This window comes from Cherax quadricarinatus, chromosome 89, assembly GCF_038502225.1.
Source record: "Cherax quadricarinatus isolate ZL_2023a chromosome 89, ASM3850222v1, whole genome shotgun sequence".
Taxonomy (NCBI): Eukaryota; Metazoa; Arthropoda; class Malacostraca; order Decapoda; family Parastacidae; genus Cherax; species Cherax quadricarinatus.
In genome coordinates, this window is record NC_091380.1 from 10,554,621 (window position 1) to 10,576,726 (window position 22,106).

Genomic DNA, 22,106 nt, shown 5'->3' on the forward strand with positions numbered 1-22,106 from the left:
AGTGGGGCCTGCCTGTAATTCCAAATACAGTGGACCCTCAACCAACAATATTAATCCGTTCCTACGAGCTCATCATTACTTGAAATAATCGTTAGTCGAGTTAATTTTCCCCATAAGAAATAATGGAAATCAAATTAATCCGTTCCTGACACACCAAAGTATTAAAAAAAAATTTTTACCACATGAAATATTAATTTTAATGCACACAAACTGAAGAAGACATGTGCAATTACATGACACTTACCTTTATTGAAGATCTGGTGATGACTGATGGGATGGGAGGGGAGAGTGTGGATGGTGTTAGTGTTTAGAAGGGGAATCCCCTTCCATTAGGACTTGAGGTGGCAAGTCCTTTTCTGGGGTTACTTCCCTTCTTCTTTTAATGCCACTAGAACCAGCTTGAGAGTCACTGGACTTCTGTCACACAACATATCTGTCCATAGAGGCCTGTACCTCTCATTCCTTTATGACATTCCTAAAGTGTTTCACAACATTGTCAGTGTAATAGTCACCAGCACGGCTTGCAATAGCTGTGTGAGGGTGATTTTCATCAAAAACGGTTTGCACTTTAAGCCACATTGCACACATTTCCTTAATCTTTGAAGTAGACAACTTCTTCAATTTCTCTCTCCCCTCCTCCAGAGCAGTTTCCTCAGGTCTGGCCTCTTGCTGTTGAAGATGATCTTGCAGCTCATCAGTGGTTAGTTCTTCATTGTCCTCCTCCACCAACTCTTCCACATCCTCCCCACTAACCTCCAACCCCAAGGACTTTCCCAATGCCACAATTGATTCCACAACTGGCATAGGCTTCTCAGGGTTAGCCTCAAATCCTTCAAAATCCCTTTTGTCTACACATTCTGGCCACAGTTTCTTCCAAGCACAGTTCAAGATCCTCTTAGTCACTTCCTCCCAAGCCTTACCTATAAGGTTTATACAATTGAGGATGCTAAAGTGATCTCTCCAAAACTCTCTTAGAGTCATCTGAGTTTCTGAGGTCACTACAAAGCACCTTTCAAACATAGCTTTTGTGTAGAGTTTTTTGAAGTTTGCAATGACCTGCTGGTCCATGGACTGCAGGAGAGGAGTGGTACTAGGAGGCAAAAACTTGACCTTGATGAAGCTCATGTCCCCAGAAAGTCGCTCTGCCAAGTTTGAAGGATGACCAGGAGCATTGTCTAATACCAGGAGGCATTTAAGGTCCACTTTATTTTCCAGGAGGTAATTTTTCACAGTGGGGGCAAATGCATGGTGTAACCAGTCATAGAAAAAGTCCCTAGTGACCCATGCCTTACTGTTTGCCCTCCACAGCACACACAAATTAGCCTTGAGGACATTGTTTTTCCTGAACACTCTGGGAGTTTCAGAGTGATACACCAATAAAGGCTTCACTTTGCAATCACCACTAGCATTGGCACACATCAGCAGAGTAAGCCTGTCTTTCATAGGCTTATGTCCTGGGAGTGACTTTTCCTCCTCAGTAATGTAGGTCCTGTTTGGTATTCTTCCAAAACAGGCCTGTTTCGTCACAATTAAACACTTGTTCAGGTTTCAATTCTTCACTGTCTATGTACTCCTTGAATTCCTACACATATTTTTCAGCCGCTTTGTGGTCCGAACTGGCAGCCTCACCATGCCTAATCACACTATGTATGCCACTACGATTCTTAAATCTCTCAAACCAACCAACTAGTTGGAGGCATTTTTCTCATTAAATCATCATGCAACTTCCTAGCCTTTTCACATATGATCGCTTGAGAGATGCTATCTCCTGCTATCTGTTTTTCGTTTATCCACACCAATAACAGTCTCTCAACATCTTCTATCACTTGCAATCTCAGTTTCAAAAACATAGTTGCACCTTTGACAAGAACAACTTCCTTGATTGCCATTTTCTTGGCCACAATAGTAGTGATGGTTGATTGGTGTTTTGTGTACAACCTGGCCAGCTCAAAGACACGCACTCCACTTTCATACTTAGCAATGATCTCTTTCTTCATATCCATAGTAATTCTCACCCTTTTTGCTGTAGGGTTGGCACTAGAAGCTTCCTTGGGGCCCATGGTGACTTATTTTGCAGGTGCAATCACTAAAAACGCTGTGATAATATGAAATGTTCCGATTGCATGTTTGGATGCGACCGGTGGCTGGCTGGCTTGTAAACACTAGCACCCACGGGACAAGTGAGGCGTGCTCAGGCCACATGTGGACGTGTCTCGAATGGAACGAATCGCGTTGGTCGAGTATTTTAGCGCTAGTCGAGGCAAAATTTTTGCGTTAAAATGTATCGCTAGTTGGATTTAACATTATACAATGCCATCGTTGGTCGAGGGTCCACTGTACTAATTCAAATGATGTGACTGCTTCATGGGATTCATTATTAGCACTAATTGAGATCTAGGTGTAATACACTAATGGGGACTAATTAACTAGTTAACCCTTTCATTGTCCAGAACCCTGGTCGGAAACTTGTCCACAGCATCCAACAATTTTCAAGCAAAAATTTGATATTTTTTCTTATGAAATGGAGGTAATAAAACAAAAGGTACAAAATTTGATGAAAAACTTATGAAATTATGCTTTGGTGAATTTTGCTGCGGCAGTGATATTTATGTGTTGGCGATTTTGCCCACTTTGAGTCCTATTTTAGGCCAATTACAGTGTTTCAGTAGACCAAATTCTTAGCTATTTTGCTAGTATGTCTTTCAGTTTGTCGAATGACCGCAAAAAAACTGGCCAATCAACTATTTCAACCACCCAATAAAGTGATAAGAAATTAGTAATTTTGCCAATTTTACACAAATTTTAAAATATGCAAATTTCAAAATAGATTCCAGAATAAACAATGCAGACATTTCTGGCACTAAAATAATATTTCCTCTGTTTATTAGTTAAGTTTCCAGGCTTTTCACATGAATTCCATTTTGAAGTTTTATTCACACAAAGAATTCTTATTCATATTTATTGCAATATTGTAATAATTGTATAAATACCATCAGAGTATTTGTGAACTCTTATTAGACCAACCAGATGATGTGTATTGGATGCGTGATGTAATCTGTGTACTCTGGAGCATCAACAAGAGTAGAACATTCTCGCTACTTTGGGGTCAATTTCAAACTATTTTCAGTCTTAAAACCAATCAAAATCAACTCTATTTCTGTAACATATCTTCCATTCTATCAAATGAGACCAAGAAACTGAGCATACAACCATAAAAACACTCCCAAAATACACTGCAAATTCACCATTTTATATCAAAACCACAGTCGCAATTTTTCCCTGCAGGATTATTTTTATATGGTGCACACTTACCACACAGACTCATCCTCTCATATCTAGGATCAAATTTATTGCTCACAACTTATCTAAGTGAGATGAGCTCACACCGTAGAAATTTGGCATGGACAATGAAGGAGTTAATGTAACTACTTAATGGTCCAAGTTGGACTGAAACATCATAATTTTCAGTCTCTTGTGTGCAGGTTATTTTTGTATGGTTCCAGTCACGGTATTACCACTTTTTCTTCTTTAGAGACAGAGTCTTCAAATGTTGGAGAAAGGAAGAGGATGGAAGAAGTGTCCACGTTGTTTAAGAACAACTTGTAATGTGAACACAATATATTGAAACCTTCATATAACAGAGTAATAAGAAGGGGAGATTCTCCGAGTGTTCATCATAACAAAATAACATTCAAAATCGCAAAAAAGTACTAAAGTACTCTACCTAATATAGTGCTATATCCAAAACAGTACCTTAACTTAATATAGTATGTAAAAGAAGAAAATTAAAAGTGAATATAGGAAAGAGTAAGGTTATGAGGATAACAAAAAGATTAGGTGATGAAAGACTGGATATCATATTGGAGGGAGAGAGTATGAAGGAGGTGAATGTATTCAGATATTTAGGAGTGGACGTGTCAGCAGATGGGTCTACGAAGGATGAGGTGAATCACAGAATTTATGAGGGAAAAAGGGTGAGTGGTGCACTTAGGAGTCTGTGGAGACAAAGAACTTAGTCCGTGGAAGCAAAAAGGGGAATGTTTGAAAGTATAGTTGTACCAACACTCTTGTATGGGTGTGAAGCATGGGTGATGAATGTTGCAGCGAGGAGAAGGCTGGAGGCAGTGGAGATGTCATGTCTGAGGGCAATGTGTGGTGTGAATATAATGCAGAGAATTCGTAGTTTTGAAATCAGGAGAAGGTGTGGGATTACCAAAACTATTATCCAGAGGGCTGTGGAGGGGTTGTTGAGGTAGTTCGAACATGTAGAGAGAATGGAACAGAACAGAATGACTTCGAGAGTGTATAAATCTGTAGTGGAGGGAAGGCAGGGTAGGGGTCGGCCTAGGAAGGGTTGGAGGGAGGGGGTAAAAGAGGTTTTGTGTACGAGGGGCTTGGACTTCCAGCAAGCGTGCATGAGCGTATTTGATAGGAGTGAATGGAGACAAATGGTTTTTAATACTTGATGTGCTGTTGGAGTGTGAGCAAAGTAACATTTATGAAGGGGTTCAGGGAAACCGGCAGGCTGGACTTGAGTCCTGGAGATGGGAAGTACAGTGCCGGCACTCTGAAGGAGGGGTGTTAATGTTGCAGTTTAAAAACTGTAGTGTAAAGCACCCTTCTGGCAAGACAGTGATGGAGTGAATGATGATGAAAGTTTTTCTTTTTCGGGGCACCCTACCTTGGTGGGAATCGGCCAATGTGTTAATAAAAAAAAAAAAAAATACTACTATACCTAATACATGTGCTCCTTGACTTATGACTGGGTTTTGTTCCAATGAACCAAAGTCAAAAATATTGTAAGTCAAATATGAATACATGCTAAATATGTAAGTAAATACATAATTACTGTCACTGAATAAGTAAATAATCATATAATTTCTGTAACTAACTAAATACCAGTACTGAAAAGTAAGTATAATGAATACAAGCGATCAACTTGCCGCCTTCATGCTGGGTAATTATCTCAAGTTTTATCTCCAAGCTAACTGTTTTTGTACCGTTGTAAAGTCGAACCATCTTAAGTCAAGGAGCACCTGTATGGTACTGTACACACATCTGACAACTGTAATTAATATTAAATGCACTGGGTAAATTGTATTTTAAACTCCTTTAAAGTACAATTTACCCAGTGTATTTTGTGTTATTTCGGAGTCCATTATAATCAAGGTTCAGTATATCAAGGGTTTACTATATTTTACAAAGAATAAGGAGTGAAGAAAGCAAGGGACAGTGCTGCCACGAAATTTATAATTCAGAAGGAAGATGAGGGGCTGCAGAGATGTTTATCAATTAGAAAGAAACAAGACAGGTTAATCAAGATTATGTATAAACCTGGGATGGAATCAAACTGGACTAGAGGTCATCCCATGAAGGCCTGAAGAGTGAGGGTTAAGGAGGTTTTATGTTGTGGCTGACTTGAGCTTCCAACACACACATAAGAGCACTTTATTTCGGAGTAAGTGAACAAGTGGCTTTTGGGATTTGATGTGATGTTAACATTAGGAAGTGATTTGAAGACTGTCTTCGAGGGTGATGCACTGATTACATCAAGTTTACATCTCCATATAAGTCTAATACTTGTGTAGTATATACTGTGATAACCCCAATTTATAGGCAGGCTCTTTGGCCAAGCCTTAAATCACATGATGCCTGTTTGTACCTTGCACTTAGGTCACCCCTTAGAGCCCTATCCCTCAATATAAGCTAGACCTAGGGGACAGGCAGAGGAATAGGCCATGCTCTGCTACAAATATGAGTACAATGCCCTATAACAGTTCAGTAGTTGTATTTCTTGCTACCATCATTTCTAACCATGAACCCAACATCCACTATTTCTACTGCCTCCTTTGTATTCAATTGAAGAAGCCTACTTCTTTTTCAACGCACTGGCCGTATCCCACCAAAGCAGGCTGGCCCAAAAGGAAAAACAAAAGTTTCTCTTTTTAAATTTAGTAATGTATAAAGGAGAAGGGGGTTACTAGCCTTGATCCTGGCATTTTAGTCGCCTATTATGCATGGCTTACGGAGGAAAAATTCTGTTCCACTTTTCCATGGAGAAAGGCCTACTGTGTGGGCAAAATGTACTGAGACAACGATACCTAACTGTTGCATATGTGTCTCAGGTAACTGAATTGTTGGAATGCCCTTAAGAAGTGAAATTTATAATGGTAAATCTGAATATGTAGAATGTCTGTAACTGGCTCACGAAATCGTAATGGCACGATTGCAAACAAACCATACCACGGGTGGGGTTTGAACCCACGGTCAGAGTTTTGAGATACTCTGACTGCAGATTCAAACCCCACCTGTGGTATGGTTTGTCTGTATCTGTTTTTTTGTTGTTATTGTAAAATATTAATTCATGAAATCATAATACGTAACACAATTGAAAGCAGACCTGGTGGTGATGGTTGTCGATATGATGCTTTCCAGGGCATAGTTCTAGCTGCTCAGTCAAATTATGTTCCAAATAGGGAAATCAGATCAAACAAAAATGATCCTAAATGGATGAACAATAGATTAAAATATCTGATTGGTCAAAAGAGAGGCATATATAGGCAAATCAAAAGAGGAGAGGGGCAATTAAGAAATCGATATATTCAGTTAAAGAGAGAAATAAAAAAGGGAATTAGAAAAGCAAAAAGAGATTATGAGATTAAAGTTGCAAGAGAATCGAAGACTAACCCAATAGGATTCTTTCAGGTATACAGAAGTAAGATCAGGGACAAGATAGGCCCACTCAAAAGTTCCTTGGGTCAGCTCACTGACAGTGATAAGGAAATGTGTAGAATTTTTAACACATACTTCCTCTCAGTTTTTACACAGGAGGATACCAGCGATATTCCAGTAATGATAAATTATGTAGAACAGGACGATAATAAACTGTGCACGATTAGGGTCACAAGTGACATGGTCCTTAGGCAAATAGATAAATTAAAACCTAACAAATCCCCAGGCCCTGATGAACTGTATGCAAGGGTTCTAAAGGAATGTAAAGAGGAGCTTAGCACACCTTTGGCTAATCTTTTCAACATATCACTACAAACTGGCATGGTGCCAGATAAGTGGAAAATGGCAAATGTGATACCTATTTTCAAAACAGGTGACAGGTCCTTAGCTTCGAACTATAGACCAATAAGCCTAACCTCCATAGTGGGAAAATTTATGGAATCAATAATTGCCGAGGCAGTTCGTAGCCACCTTGAAAAGCATAAATTAATCAACGAATCTCAGCATGGTTTTACAAAGGGGCGTTCCTGCCTTACGAATTTATTAACTTTTTTCACTAAGGTATTTGAGGAGGTAGATCATGGTAATGAATATGATATTGTGTATATGGACTTCAGTAAGGCTTTTGACAGGGTCCCACATCAGAGACTATTGAGGAAAATTAAAGCACATGGAATAGGAGGAGAAATTTTTTCCTGGATAGGCAGCAGAGAGTTTGCATAAATGGGGAGAAATCAGAGTGGGGAAGCGTCACGAGCGGTGTTCCACAGGGGTCAGTGTTGGGCCCCCTGCTGTTCACAATCTACATAAACGACATAGATGAGGGCATAAAGAGCGACATCGGCAAGTTTGCCGATGACACCAAAATAGGCCGTCGAATTCATTCTGACGAGGACATTCGAGCACTCCAGGAAGATTTGAATAGACTGATGCAGTGGTCGGAGAAGTGGCAGATGCAGTTTAATACAGACAAATGCAAAGTTCTAAATGTTGGACAGGACAATAACCATGCCACATATAAACTAAATAATGTAGATCTTAATATTACGGATTGCGAAAAAGATTTAGGAGTTCTGGTTAGCAGTAATCTGAAACCAAGACAACAGTGCATAAGTGTTCGCAATAAAGCTAATAGAATCCTTGGCTTCATATCAAGAAGCATAAATAATAGGAGTCCTCAGGTTGTTCTTCAGCTCTATACATCCTTGGTTAGGCCTCATTTAGATTATGCTGCACAGTTTTGGTCACCGTATTACAGAATGGATATAAATTCTCTGGAAAATGTACAAAGGAGGATGACAAAGTTGATCCCATGTATCAGAAACCTTCCCTATGAGGATAGACTAAGGGCCCTGAAACTGCACTCTCTAGAAAGACGTAGAATTAGGGGGGATATGATTGAGGTGTATAAGTGGAAGACAGGAATAAATAAAGGGGATGTAAATAGTGTGCTGAAAATATGTAGCCTAGACAGGACTCGCAGCAATGGTTTTAAGTTGGAAAAATTCAGATTCAGGAAGGATATAGGAAAGTACTGGTTTGGTAATAGAGTTGTGGATGAGTGGAACAAACTCCCAAGTACCGTTATATAGGCCAGAACGTTGTGTAGCTTTAAAAATAGGTTGGATAAATACATGAGTAGATGTGGGTGGGTGTGAGTTAGACCTGATAGCTTGTGCTACCAGGTCGGTTGCCGTGTTCCTCCCTTAAGTCAATGTGACCTGACCTGACTAGATTGGGTGCATTGGCTTAAGCCAGTAGGAGACTTGGACCTGCCTCGCATGGGCCAATAGGCCTTCTGCAGTGTTCCTTCGTTCTTATGTTCTTATATCGTAGTTTGTAAAATATTCTCTGCTTTCAGCTTTTTGAAATCATTGTAGCATACCAAGATAAAACCATTCCCATTACTAAATTACACCAATTGTAATACTATTGTTTTTTGATACCTCACTATTATAAATCTTATCATAAAATTCCTGATTACCTAACTTTTGTAATAATGTGACTTAATTATAATAATAATAATAATAATAATAATAATAATAATAATAATAATAATAATAGTTCATTTTATGCCGGGAGCAAGGGCCTAGTAACCCCTTCTCCTGTATAAATTACTAAATTTAAAAAGAGAAACTTTCATTTGTTTGGGGGAGCCACCCCGCCTTGGTAGGATACGGACGGTTTGTTGAAAAAAAAAATAGTTTATTTTGACATGATACATGTTTGTACAAAGGAATATAATAGTTGGGTGTACATGCCAAAAGCCCCTTTGTATGCAGAGCATTTTGGGCAAACTTAAAATTAACTTAAGACTAACTAGGCAATAACAGTTCATATGGTCATTAGATGAATAACAATGAATACAAGAGAACTGAGTATTCTATTAGGTCATGCTATATGGCTTTAATAAGTCTAGTAGAGAAGTTCAGTAGAGAATAATTGCAGTTTTGAAATAGTTTATAAAAAGTACAGTATTACAGTATCACAATTGAACACTTGCTGGGGGAGGAATTCTTCAGCCTCTTCATACCTCTTAAATTCATGAATGAATGCTTCGGCCTCATGTTTGTCAGAATTTGCAGCCTCACCATGCCTTACAACACTGTGTATGCCACTATGCTTCTTGAATCTGTCGAACCAGCCTCTGCTGGCCTTAAATTCACTAACAGCAGCGCTCATTCCTGGCATTTTGTTAACAAGATCTGCATGCAACTGCCTTGCCTTCTTGCAAATTATACTACCCTCCAAAACACTCTCCCGCTAATTGTTTCTCGTTGATCCACAACAACTTCTCCACATCCTCAACTGTTTGTGACCTCTGTTTTGTTAGCATATTTGCCTCCTTCACATCAGCTTCCTTGATTTCTGCTTTCTTCAACAGGATGAAATTGATTGTTGATGTCGATTTGCCATACGTCCTGGCGAGGTCTGACGCATGTAAGCCACTATCACATTTTGCTGTAACTCTTTCTTGAATTCTATTGTGTTTCTCACCTTCTTTACCAAAGGGCTGGCACTCTGAACTTTCTTTGGCCCCATGGTTGCTTATTTCACAGTTGCAATCAACAAAAAAAACACCAGAAACAATGGATGAAGCCGTGAAGTATTCCTAATCCAACGAGAGAGATGCACAGACTGAGTGTGATACACGTGAGGAAGAGCGTCACTGGTTGGTGGTGACGTGTCTCATATGGCCTATATCCGAGAGCATGGCTGATATCCAGAGCAAAATTTCACCGATAAAAGTTCTCAACTTCCGAACTGGCTGATTTCCACGATGGCCTATAACCTGGGTTCCATTGCAGTTTTGAAGTAATGAGTAAATGGTTCAGCACTCCTCAGCACAATATACAGTAATGAAATTGAAACAATTTTAAATTTGAAGTTAATGATCAAATAGATGAGCAGTCTTAAATTATTTAGAAGTTTTTTGAGTAGCTTTTGAGCAACTGGTAGGTATTAAGTATAGTGTTTGCCAGGTTAATTTTGGGTGGTAAGGTGGTTTCTAAGTAGGACCTTAAATTGATTTGCAGGCAGGGGCCTTTTAGTGTCATGTGGGAGGTTCGAAACATGGACTGGGTAAAGAAAAGTCACATAGACAATAATGGAGTATAATTATAACGGAATATATGGGAAGCACCAGGCCCGCCCTGCCTCTCTGCTCTCTATCTTAAGACTGACTCACGAATGATGCTTAGGGGTGAGCGGCATTCAAAAACATGCTTTAGTCAGTAGCAACAGTGAATAACAACAAGTGATTCACACAGACGGTTGGTAGTAAGTCATACTACTGGTAACTGATTACTGGTAACTGGTTACTAGAAACTGGTACTACTGAGAGCTCGGCAATGCTAACGTATCTCATCCCGACATACAGCTAATACAAACTAGAGATGGCAGGCGTACGGCTTGAGCTGATTGTGTTATGCCTGTGTCTTCTGTTGTGGTTATCAAGGAGGAGTCTGAGAGGGTTAATATTTGAGTATAATACTGTGTGTGTGTAGTAGGCACAATAATAAGTGTGGATGTTATGTATATTAAGCAAGATAAGGCTCTTAAAAAGTGGTACAGTGTGTTTAGTGCAGGAGTTGGTAATCAATCGCACTGCAGCTTTTTGTTGGGTTATTAAAGGCTGAAGGAGGGGTGTTAATGTTGCAGTTTAAAAACTGTAGTGTAAAGCACCCTTCTGGCAACACAGTGATGGAGTGAATGATGGTGAAAGTTTTTCTTTTTCAGGCCACCCTGCCTTGGTGGGAATTGGCCAGTGTGCTAATAAAATAAAATATTAAAGGCTTAGGATGATTTGTTGTGGTTGAGCCCCATGCAGAAATACCATAGGTGAGGTAAGGGTAAATGAGAGAGCAGTACAGAGCAAGAGGAGCCATTTGGGGTACATAGCACTATATCTTTGAAAGGATGCCTACTGTTTTGGAGACTTTCTTGGATATTTGCTGTATGTGGGTCTGGAATTTGAGACTGCAGTCAAGGTGGAGACCTAGAAATTTGTCCTGTGTGTGTCTTGAAATGGGTGATCCATTTATCAATTAGCCCGTAAATGGTCCAAACATATATATACGTTTTTTCAACATTTGAAAGTATGTAAAAAAAGTAGATCTTCTTTTTGTTTTTTACATTTGAAAATGTGTAAAAAAACTTTGATCTACTTTTTTTTTTGTTATATTTGAAAATATGTAAAAAAAACGTAGATCTGCTTTTGTAGCACTACACATGTGAACGTAGATCTGCTTGGACCGTTTACGGGTTAGTATTAGAATGTAGCAATCTATAACCAATCTATAACCACTAATTACCCAACAAAAGGCTGCAGTCAGAATAACAAATTCCCACTACAGGCAGCACACTCCACCAATATTCAAAACACTCAACCTACTCACCATACAAAACATCCATGCTTATTATTGCACCTATTACATACATAGAACACTTAACTCTGATATTAACCCTCCCCTCAAACATCTTACCAACCTCAACAGAACACATGACCATAACACAAGGCACAGATCACTCTTTGATGTTCCTCGTGTCCATCTCACACTATGCAAAAACTCAATGCACATAAAAGGCCCTAAAATCTGGAATTCATTACCTGTAAATATAAAAGAAACACTACCTGTTTATAAATTCAAGTCTCTTCTCAAAGATCACTTACTCACTCAAAACCAAATAAATACTGAATAACTGAACCTTATAAATTGTATATCTTAAATGTTTCTCACAATTATATCACATAAATGTTAAACCTAAAACCCAATCTAACTTTATTATTTTTTTAAATGCACTACCTAACAGAATCCTTCATTCGACTGAATGTACAGCAATGCATGCAACCATATGACCTGTCTTTGTAATACTCATTTGTGCTTTATAGTTATCTGTTTACAATAATGTATTATCACTGATTTCATCATTGCTTAGTTAATCTTAAGTTAATTTTAAGCCAGCCCGTAATGCTATGTATATAAGTGGCTTTGGCATGCTGCTCTTACCTGTATTTTTTATGTACCTCTGTATGTACGTTCAAATTATTAAATAAATAAATAAATAAATAAATAAATATAGAGTAAGAATTAGGATTAGTCTGCCCGACATGCCTAGGTATGCTAGTGGCTTTCTTTGTACTTTATATTTTGTAATATATAAACCTCACACTGTAAACTTTACATACAAATACAAATTTTGAATTTTCAAGAAAGTTATTCCTCACTTTTGAAACATGGGAACTGAAACAATAATGATATATCGGATTATAATAAAATGAATTCTCAACAAAAACTAAGACAGAATAAAGCAAATACAGTGGACCCCCGGTTAACGATATTTTTTCATTCCAGAAGTATGTTCAGGTGCCAGTACTGACTGAATTTGTTCCCATAAGAAATATTGTGAAGTAGATTAGTCCATTTCAGACCCCCAAACATACACGTACAAACGCACTTACATAAATACACTTACATAATTGGTCGCATTGGGAGCTGATCGTTAAGCGGGGGTCCACTGTAATTTTTTTTATTTAGTTATCTGATAAATCCTTCACAAAGATACTACATCATAACTCCTTACCTAGAGAAGAATAAAAGGCACAATACCCTTCTCCAATACATACTGGCTCCCTCACCTTCATGTGTTAGTGTGACTTGTAAATGCCCAACTTGGACCAAAAATGTCACAATAAGCTTTTCTCTCCTATTACCTGGAGAGAGTTCCGGGGGTCAATGCCCCCGCGGCCTGGTCTGTGACCAGGCCTCAGGGTATTTGTATATTGTGTATAACTGGAATAATATACAAGAAAAACACATACGAGAAAGAAACTTTCGAAGAGGTTATTAGTTTTTTCTCATATGTGCAGGTTATTTGCCTAGTGTATCCTTACCTAGCCTCTTTCCAGACCTGTGCATGAGCCACTTGCAATGTGTCCTCTCGGTCGTTGACGCACCGGAGAGCATCGAGGGCACTGAACGTGATGCTGCCCCCACACTTGTGTTCAATCCGGAGAGAATTGTTGGCGAACACCATATCCGGCAGAGATGGAAGGGTTAATAATCTCTCGTATCTGGAGGGTAAACCAGATGCAATTAAACCGGTTGAAGTCACAAGGAGATGAGTTAATGGGAACTCCTCTAAATTATAAAAAATTAAGTTCTATACAGAACCTTAATACTATTAAAAATGGTCCATTAGATTATGAACTTAAAGATACGAGACAATACACCTGCACACACCAGCATGACATACACACCTGCACACACCAGCATGACATACACACCTGCACACACCAGCATGATATACACACCTGCACACACCAGCATGATATACACGCCTGCACACACCAGCATGACATACACACCTGCACACACCAGCATGATATACACACCTGCACACACCAGCATGATATACACACCTGCAGACACCAGCATGACATACACACCTGCACACACCAGCATGACATACACACCTGCACACACCAGCATAATATACACACCTGCACACACCAGCATGACATACACACCTGCACACACCAGCATGATATACACACCTGCACACACCAGCATGATATACACACCTGCACACACCAGCATGATATACACACCTGCACACACCAGCATGATATACACACCTGCACACACCAGCATGATATACACACCTGCACACACCAGCATGACATACACACCTGCACACACCAGCATGACATACACACCTGCACACACCAGCATGATATACACACCTGCACACACCAGCATGACATACACACCTGCACACACCAGCATGACATACACACCTGCACACACCAGCATGATATACACCCCTGCACACACCAGCATGACATACACACCTGCACACACCAGCATGATATATACATCTGCACACACCAGCATGATATACACACCTGCACACACCAGCATGACATACACACCTGCACACACCAGCATGATATACACCCCTGCACACACCAGCATGATATACACACCTGCACACACCAGCATGATATATACATCTGCACACACCAGCATGATATACACACCTGCACACACCAGCATGATATACACACCTGCACACACCAGCATGACATACACACCTGCACACACCAGCATGATATACACACCTGCACACACCAGCATGACATACACACCTGCACACACCAGCACAATACACATACCTGCACACACACATAGCACAAAATACACACCTGCACATACTAGCACAATATACACACCTGTACACACCAGCATGATATACACACCTGCACACACCAGCATGATATACACACCTGCACACACCAGCACAATACACACACCTGCACACACACATAGCACAAAATACACACCTGCACACACCAGCACAATACACATACCTGCACACACACATAGCACAAAATACACACCTGCACACACCAGCACAATACACATACCTGCACACACACACATAGCACAAAATACACACCTGCACACACACACAGCACAAAATACACACCTGCACACACCAGCACAATACACATACCTGCACACACACATAGCACAAAATACACACCTGCACACACCAGCACAATACACATACCTGCACACACACACATAGCACAAAATACACACCTGCACACACACACAGCACAAAATACACACCTGCACACACCAGCACAATACACATACCTGCACACACACACAGCACAAAATACACACCTGCACACACCAGCACAATACACATACCTGCACACACACACAGCACAAAATACACACCTGCACACACCAACATATACATAGAAACAAGAACCTGGGTATAAGTAAAGGTTACAATACGTAATTACAATTTTGGTTTACTAAGTAGAAAGAAAACCACTATCATACCGGGGCATTTCAGGCAGACCAATCCTAAAACATAGTAACTACTTATAACTAGACAAGTTGATAGTACGTAGTAACTACTTATAACTAGACAAGTTGATAGTACGTAGTAACTACTTATAACTAGACAAGATGATAGTACGTAGTAACTACTTATAACTAGACAAGATAATAGTACATATTAACTACTTATAACTAGACAAGATGATAGTACATAGTAACTACTTATAACTAGACAAGATGATAGTACGTAGTAACTACTTATAACTAGACAAGATAATAGTACATATTAACTACTTATAACTAGACAAGATGATAGTACATAGTAACTACTTATAACTAGACAAGATGATAGTACGTAGTAACTACTTATAACTAGACAAGATGATAGTACGTAGTAACTACTTATAACTAGACAAGATGATAGTACGTAGTAACTGCTTATAACTAGACAAGATAATAGTACATAGTAACTACTTATAACTAGACAAGATGATAGTACATATTAACTACTTATAACTAGACAAGATGATAGTACGTAGTAACTACTTATAACTAGACAAGATGATAGTACGTAGTAACTACTTATAACTAGACAAGATGATAGTACGTAGTAACTACTTATAACTAGACAAGATGATAGTACGTAGTAACTACTTATAACTAGACAAGATGATAGTACGTAGTAACTACTTATAACTAGACAAGATGATAGTACGTAGTAACTACTTATAACTAGACAAGATGATAGTACGTAGTAACTACTTATAACTAGACAAGATGATAGTACGTAGTAACTACTTATAACTAGACAAGATGATAGTACGTAGTAACTACTTATAACTAGACAAGATGATAGTACGTAGTAACTACTTATAACTAGACAAGATGATAGTACGTAGTAACTACTTATAACTAGACAAGATGATAGTACGTAGTAACTGCTTATAACTAGACAAGATAATAGTACATAGTAACTACTTATAACTAGACAAGATGATAGTACGTAGTAACTGCTTATAACTAGACAAGATGATAGTACGTAGTAACTACTTATAACTAGACAATTGGTTTAGTTGATTACAATCATATTTAATGTTAATACTGATGTCAGGTAGTCAAGGTGGACGACTCTTGTGGTTAACATTTTAAGTTAAAAATTCAAAGTTAAAAAGTCAAAGGCAAAATGTCAGTAAAAAGTCAAATAAAAAAAAATCAGTAAAAAAGTCAAAATCAAAAAGTTAGTAAAAATAAGTCAAAGTCAAAAAGTCAGTCAAAAAAATCAGTCAAAATCAAAAAGTTAGTAAAAATAAGTCAAAGTCAAAAAGGCAGTCAAAAAAGTCAGTCAAAAAGTCAAAATCGAAGATATTTCCACATGATGTTTGTACAGTTATGGGGGACATTTGCTTGTACATGTAGACAATCAATCTTTGTCTTCGACTTCTAATTTTTTTAAACGAACTGAAAAGTTTATTAAAATTCATAAAATTAGAACCCTTCACTCATAACTAATGCATTTTTAATAAAAAATATCTTAATTTTAGTTTTATCTACTTAGTGCTCGGTGAACGGATAATACGTGTTAATGACCTGATCGAATTAGTGCAGTGCCATATGCTATAATGAATCTAATTGGTTCTAGAACCTCATTTGTTATAGAGTTCATTATAGCATTCAGTCTTATAGCATTTGTTCATTATAGTGTTTGTTCATTACAACGTTCGTTATAGCATTCATTTGTTAAAGAATTTGTTCATTATTGCGTTTGTTCATTATATTGTTTGTTCATTATAGCGTTCGTTCATTATAGTGCTCGTTCATTATAGCATTCATTCATTATAGTCTTAATTTATTATGTCGTTTGTTCATTATAGCATTCATTATAGCGTTCGTTTATTATAGCGTTCATTCATTACAGCATTCATTCATTACAGCATTCATTCATTAAAGGGGTAATCTGTCCCAGGTTCCCAAATACAGTGGTACCTTGACTTACGAGTTTAATTTGTTCCATGACCAAGCTCGTAACTCAATTTGCTCGTATATCAAAACAACTTTCCTAAATGAAATTAATTGAAATGCCATTAATTCGTTCCAGCCCCAAAAAAACCACCCCAATTTCTTATGGGCTTTTAACCCTTTGAGGGTCGACAGGCCCTCTCCGAAACTCGTTCTCAGGGTCGGCCAAATTTAAAAAAAAAAAAAATTATTTTCTCTTATGAAAAGATAGAGAATCTTTTCCCGATCATAAAGACACCAAAAGTTTGAAATTTGATAGAAAACTTACGGAATTATGCTCTCGCAAAGTTAGCGGTCTCGGCGATGTTTACGTATCGGCGATTTTGCCCACTTTGAGCCCCATTTTCGGCCAATTTCACTGTACTAGTCGACAAAAAACATGAATATTTCGCTAGAACTCCATTTTTTCTATTGAATGGGTGCAAGAAACCACCCATTTATGAAACTCAACTATCCAGTACAGTGGTCAGAATTTAGCAATTTTGCCAATTTCACACAAATTTCAAAAGATGCCAATTTCCGAATAGGGTCCAGAATAAACAAGAAAGACATTCCTGGCACTAAAATGACATTTCCTCTAGTCATTAGTCACGTCTCAAGACCCCTCTTATATTCTTTTGCTTTCCACTTTGAATTTTTATTTTCACAAAAAATATAAGATTTACTGTTATGCAGACTACTGCATTAGTGTAAAAAATGGTATAAATATTATTGGTGCACTTGTGAAAGAATATTAGACTCACCAGTTGACGTGTATTGCACGCTTGGCACGATTTGTTTACTTTTGAAGTTTGGTAAAAATCGAACATTTCTGCTACTTTGAGCTCAATTTCAAGGCACCTTTCATTGTAAAACCAGTCAAAATCATCTCAATTTCTGTAATATGTCTTCCATTCTATAAAATGAGACCAAGAAAACTAGAATACAACAATAAATACCATACGAAAATACACTGCAAAGTCGCTGATTTATTAAAAAAAAATGGTCAAAGTTTTTTTTTTCTCATTATGCACTGTGTGCTGCAGGATTTTTTTTAGACTGTGCACACTGACCACATAGACCCATTCTTTCATATGAAGGCCTACCAGCTTTCTCCCACTAGATTTGAGGCCGCTAGAATTTATGAGTACTAGTACGTCAAAAACCCCTACACGTAAGACGTACTAGTACGACCAAAACCCTCAAAGGGTTAAATAAGAAAAAATGTATTTATAAATAAGAAATACTGTATACTCCACCCACCACCTTCACTGCTCTGCCCACCACTATCTCTACTACACCCACCACTATCTCTACTACACCCACCACCCTCACTATACCCACCACCATATCTACTCCTCCCACCATTATCACTACTCCATCCACCACCCTCACTTCTCCACCCACCACCATCTCTATTCCACCCACAACCTTCACTACTCCATCCACCACCATCTCTTCTACACCCACCACCCTCACAACTCCACCCACCATTATCACTACTCCATCCACCACCATCATTACTCCACCCACCACCATCACTACTCCTCCCACCAGTATCAGTACTCCACCCCCACTATCAGTACTCCGCCCACCACTATCCGTACTCCACCGACCACCATGACTACGCCACCCACCACTATCAGTACTCCACCCACCACTATCACTACTCCACCGACCACCATGACTACTCCACCCACCACCATCACTACTCCACCCACCACCATCACTACTCCACCCACAACTACCAGTACTCGACCCACCTTAATGTTTCCGGAAAAACTCTATGTTGAAATGGAGGTTACCTCTTCCCCCAGTTTATACGAGAACCAAACAAGGGACGAGGTGCCTCACTACAATCTGGGATTAGTGTGGGAGTACAGTGGACCCTCGACTAACGATCAGCTCCCAACTCGACCAGTTATGTAAGTGTATTTTTGTAAGTGCTTTTGTACGTGAATTTTTGGGGGTCTGAAACAGACTAATCTATTTCACAATATTCCTTATGGGAATAAATTCGGTCGGTAACAGCACCCGAACAGACGTCTGAAATGAAATAATATCGTTAGTTGAGGGTCCACCGTATTATCCTTCCAGTTATGTCTTGGAAGAGCATGTGGGATGGGACGAAGTACCTGACATTCCTCTGGGTACAGAGTTAGATTTGACTTCAGATACACCAATATGCCACCAATTAGTGGCGGCATATCTGAAGCTCACTCATAGCTCGGATTTTGGCTTGCAACTCAAAGCAAAAAACTGACCGAGCAACGGCTCGTAACTCGAAAACTCGTAAGTTGGGGCACTCGTAAGTCAAGGTACGACTGTACAAAAACTTAACAATGAAAAATATAATATAAAACTGCAAAAAAGTGCATAAATGTGCATTTAAACTCCTGAAAGAATATCAGTAATACTTGTAATAAAAAATAATAAATTGGTATAAAAAATACAATAGTTTATCCTAGCTTAGTGTTTGTGATGATGCATGACAGGAGGCAGAGGAGAGAATTACTGAGAAGAGGTGGAAGGAGTGAAGTCCTCCTTCTTAGTCCTTGTCGGTGGCTGTCCTACAGGCGGTTCCTCCATAGGATCTTTTTCAACGTTTTAATATTTTCAATTTTATTGGGAAAACTGTTTATGCAAATATTCGTGTTTGTTATAATATGCCCCACTGTACAGGTGCCATGTTTGCCTGTAATGCTGTGCATATATAGAGGCTTTCTGCATGTACACCCAAATGTCACTCACCTTTGTACAAACATTGTATCATGCTGAAATAAAATTATTATTATTATTATATTTTTGAAAATGTGATTGAAAAAGAGCATCTAAAACTGAATGCTGTGTGAAAGGGTCTTCATAGTGTACATGTTATTCAATTATACTTGGAAATACCTGGAGAGACTTTCAGGGATACATGCCCCTGCGGCTCGGTCTGTGAGCAGGCGGTGCTTTTTCAAGTGTAATTTCTCCTTAGCCTTGAATGACTTACCTAGAATGCTGGTGAAGGGTTTCTGGTCCAAGAAATTGGAGCTACCTTTCTCTTCTCAAAATCCCAATGGAAATAAGTCACTTTGACTGATTTTTTTGGGGGTTATCCTAAGGAAATTTACACTATGCAAGAAATACTGAACTATGCACAAATAACCCGTGACTTTGTAAATGGTCCAAGTCGGACCGAAATGTCGTCGTAAGCTTCTCTCTTTTATGTGCGGGTTATTTGTGTATCGTTCCAGTCACGGTATTGTGCCGTTTTTGTTATTAATACTGAACTATAAATGAAAATTGACTGTACTGCACAAATTAAGGAGCATCTTACGCACGTGCTGACACTTACCTACTAAGGTTACACAAGTACTGACGCAAACTGAGGCAAACTACAGAAGTGCGGAGTCTTACCGGCACAAATTACACAGCTTGTCCACTTCCGTGTCCTCCGTGCACAGTGACGGTAACTCACACTGTGATCCCATTATATGACTCTTCGTCACCTTCAGGGTCCAATCCCCAAAAACAAACACTTCGCACTGAGGCGGAGGAAATTTAAGTTCGGCTGGATCGGACATCCTGAAACCAAGATAAAGATATTATGAAAAAAAAAAAGGATTGCTGGCGTCTCTTTCCTGTCTCATAAACATGCAAGGTTTCAGGTACGTCTTGCTACTTCTACTTACACTTAGGGGAGACATGACAATGACATACAAAATATTGCAAGGAATAGATAAGGTGGACAGAGACAGGATGTTCCAGAAATGTGACACAGCAACAAGGTGTCACAGTTGCAAGTTGAAGACTCAGATGAATCACAGGGATGTTAGGAAATATTTCTTCAGTCACAGAGTTGTCAGGAAGTGCAATAGTCTGGGAAGTGACGTAGTGGAGTCAGGAACCATACATAGTTCTAAGAAGAGGTATGACAAACTTCATGGAGCAAGTTGAGAGAGAACCTAGTAGCAGCCAGTGAAGAGGCAGGGCCAGGAGCTGAATCTCGACCCCTGCAACCATAAATAGATGAGTACATACATGTACAAACATACATACACACCCCTCTGGGTTTTCTTCTATTGTCTTACTAGTTCTTGTTCTTATTTCCTCTCATCTCTTATTTCCACTCATCTCTTATTTCTTCTCTTCTCTTTTTTCCACTCATCTCTTATTTCCTCTTATCTCTTAATCTCTTATTTCCTCTCATCTCTTATTTCCTCTCATCTCTTATTTCCTCTCATCTCTTAATCTCTTATTTCCTCTCATCTCTTATTTCCTCTCATCTCTTATTTCCTCTCATCTCTTATTTCTTCTCATCTCTTATTTCCTCTCATCTCTTATTTCCTCTCATCTCTTATTTCCTCTCATCTCTTATTTCCTCTCATCTCTTATTTCCTCTCATCTCTTATTTCCTCTCATCTCTTATTTCCTCTCATCTCTTATTTCTTCTCATCTCTTATTTCCTCTCATCTCTTATTTCCTCTCATCTCTTATTTCCTCTCATCTCTTATTTCTTCTCATCTCTTATTTCCTCTCATCTTTTATTTCCTCTCATCTCTTATTTCCTCTCATCGCTTATTTCCTGTTATCTCTTATAATTTTGTTAATACTGGCACCAAAGCATAATAACAGTGACGGTGGAAGCAGAAGTTGTCAAGTGATTCCGATCGGAGATAATTCTTGAGTCACTGTGCGTAATTTATCAATTAATCTTTACCGTTGGTATACCTGAAGAGGGTTTCGGGGGTCAACGCCCCCGCTTATGTATGTAAATGACAAACAGTAGTATCCTTTTCTGTCTCATAAACACGCTAGATAACAGGGATATCTTGCTACTCCTACTTACACTTTGGTCACACTTCACAGACACGCACATGCATATATACAGTGGACCCCCGCTTAACGATCACCTCCAAATGCGACCAATTATGTAAGTGTATTTATGTAAGTGCGTTTGTACGTGTATGTTTGGGGGTCTGAAATAGACTAATCTACTTCACAATATTCCTTATGGGAAAAAATTCGGTCAGT

The 22,106-nt window shown here is 38.8% G+C and overlaps 1 protein-coding gene across 3 annotated transcripts in view; it reads right to left on the reverse strand.

The window, feature by feature from the left end:
* Positions 1-22,106, reverse strand: part of LOC128697307 (TIP41-like protein) — a 52,834-nt gene that overhangs the window by 19,974 nt on the left and 10,754 nt on the right. For all 3 annotated transcript variants that reach the window (XR_011394570.1, XM_070104176.1, XM_070104175.1), the window contains exons 2-3: positions 20,490-20,657; positions 13,127-13,306 (exon numbers count right to left, since the gene is read on the reverse strand). Coding sequence is in view for 2 of the 3 variants with exons in the window: in XM_070104176.1 (XP_069960277.1) it covers positions 13,127-13,306; positions 20,490-20,656 (347 nt within the window). In the remaining variant the exon portion in view is untranslated. The remainder of the gene's footprint in view (positions 1-13,126; positions 13,307-20,489; positions 20,658-22,106) is intronic.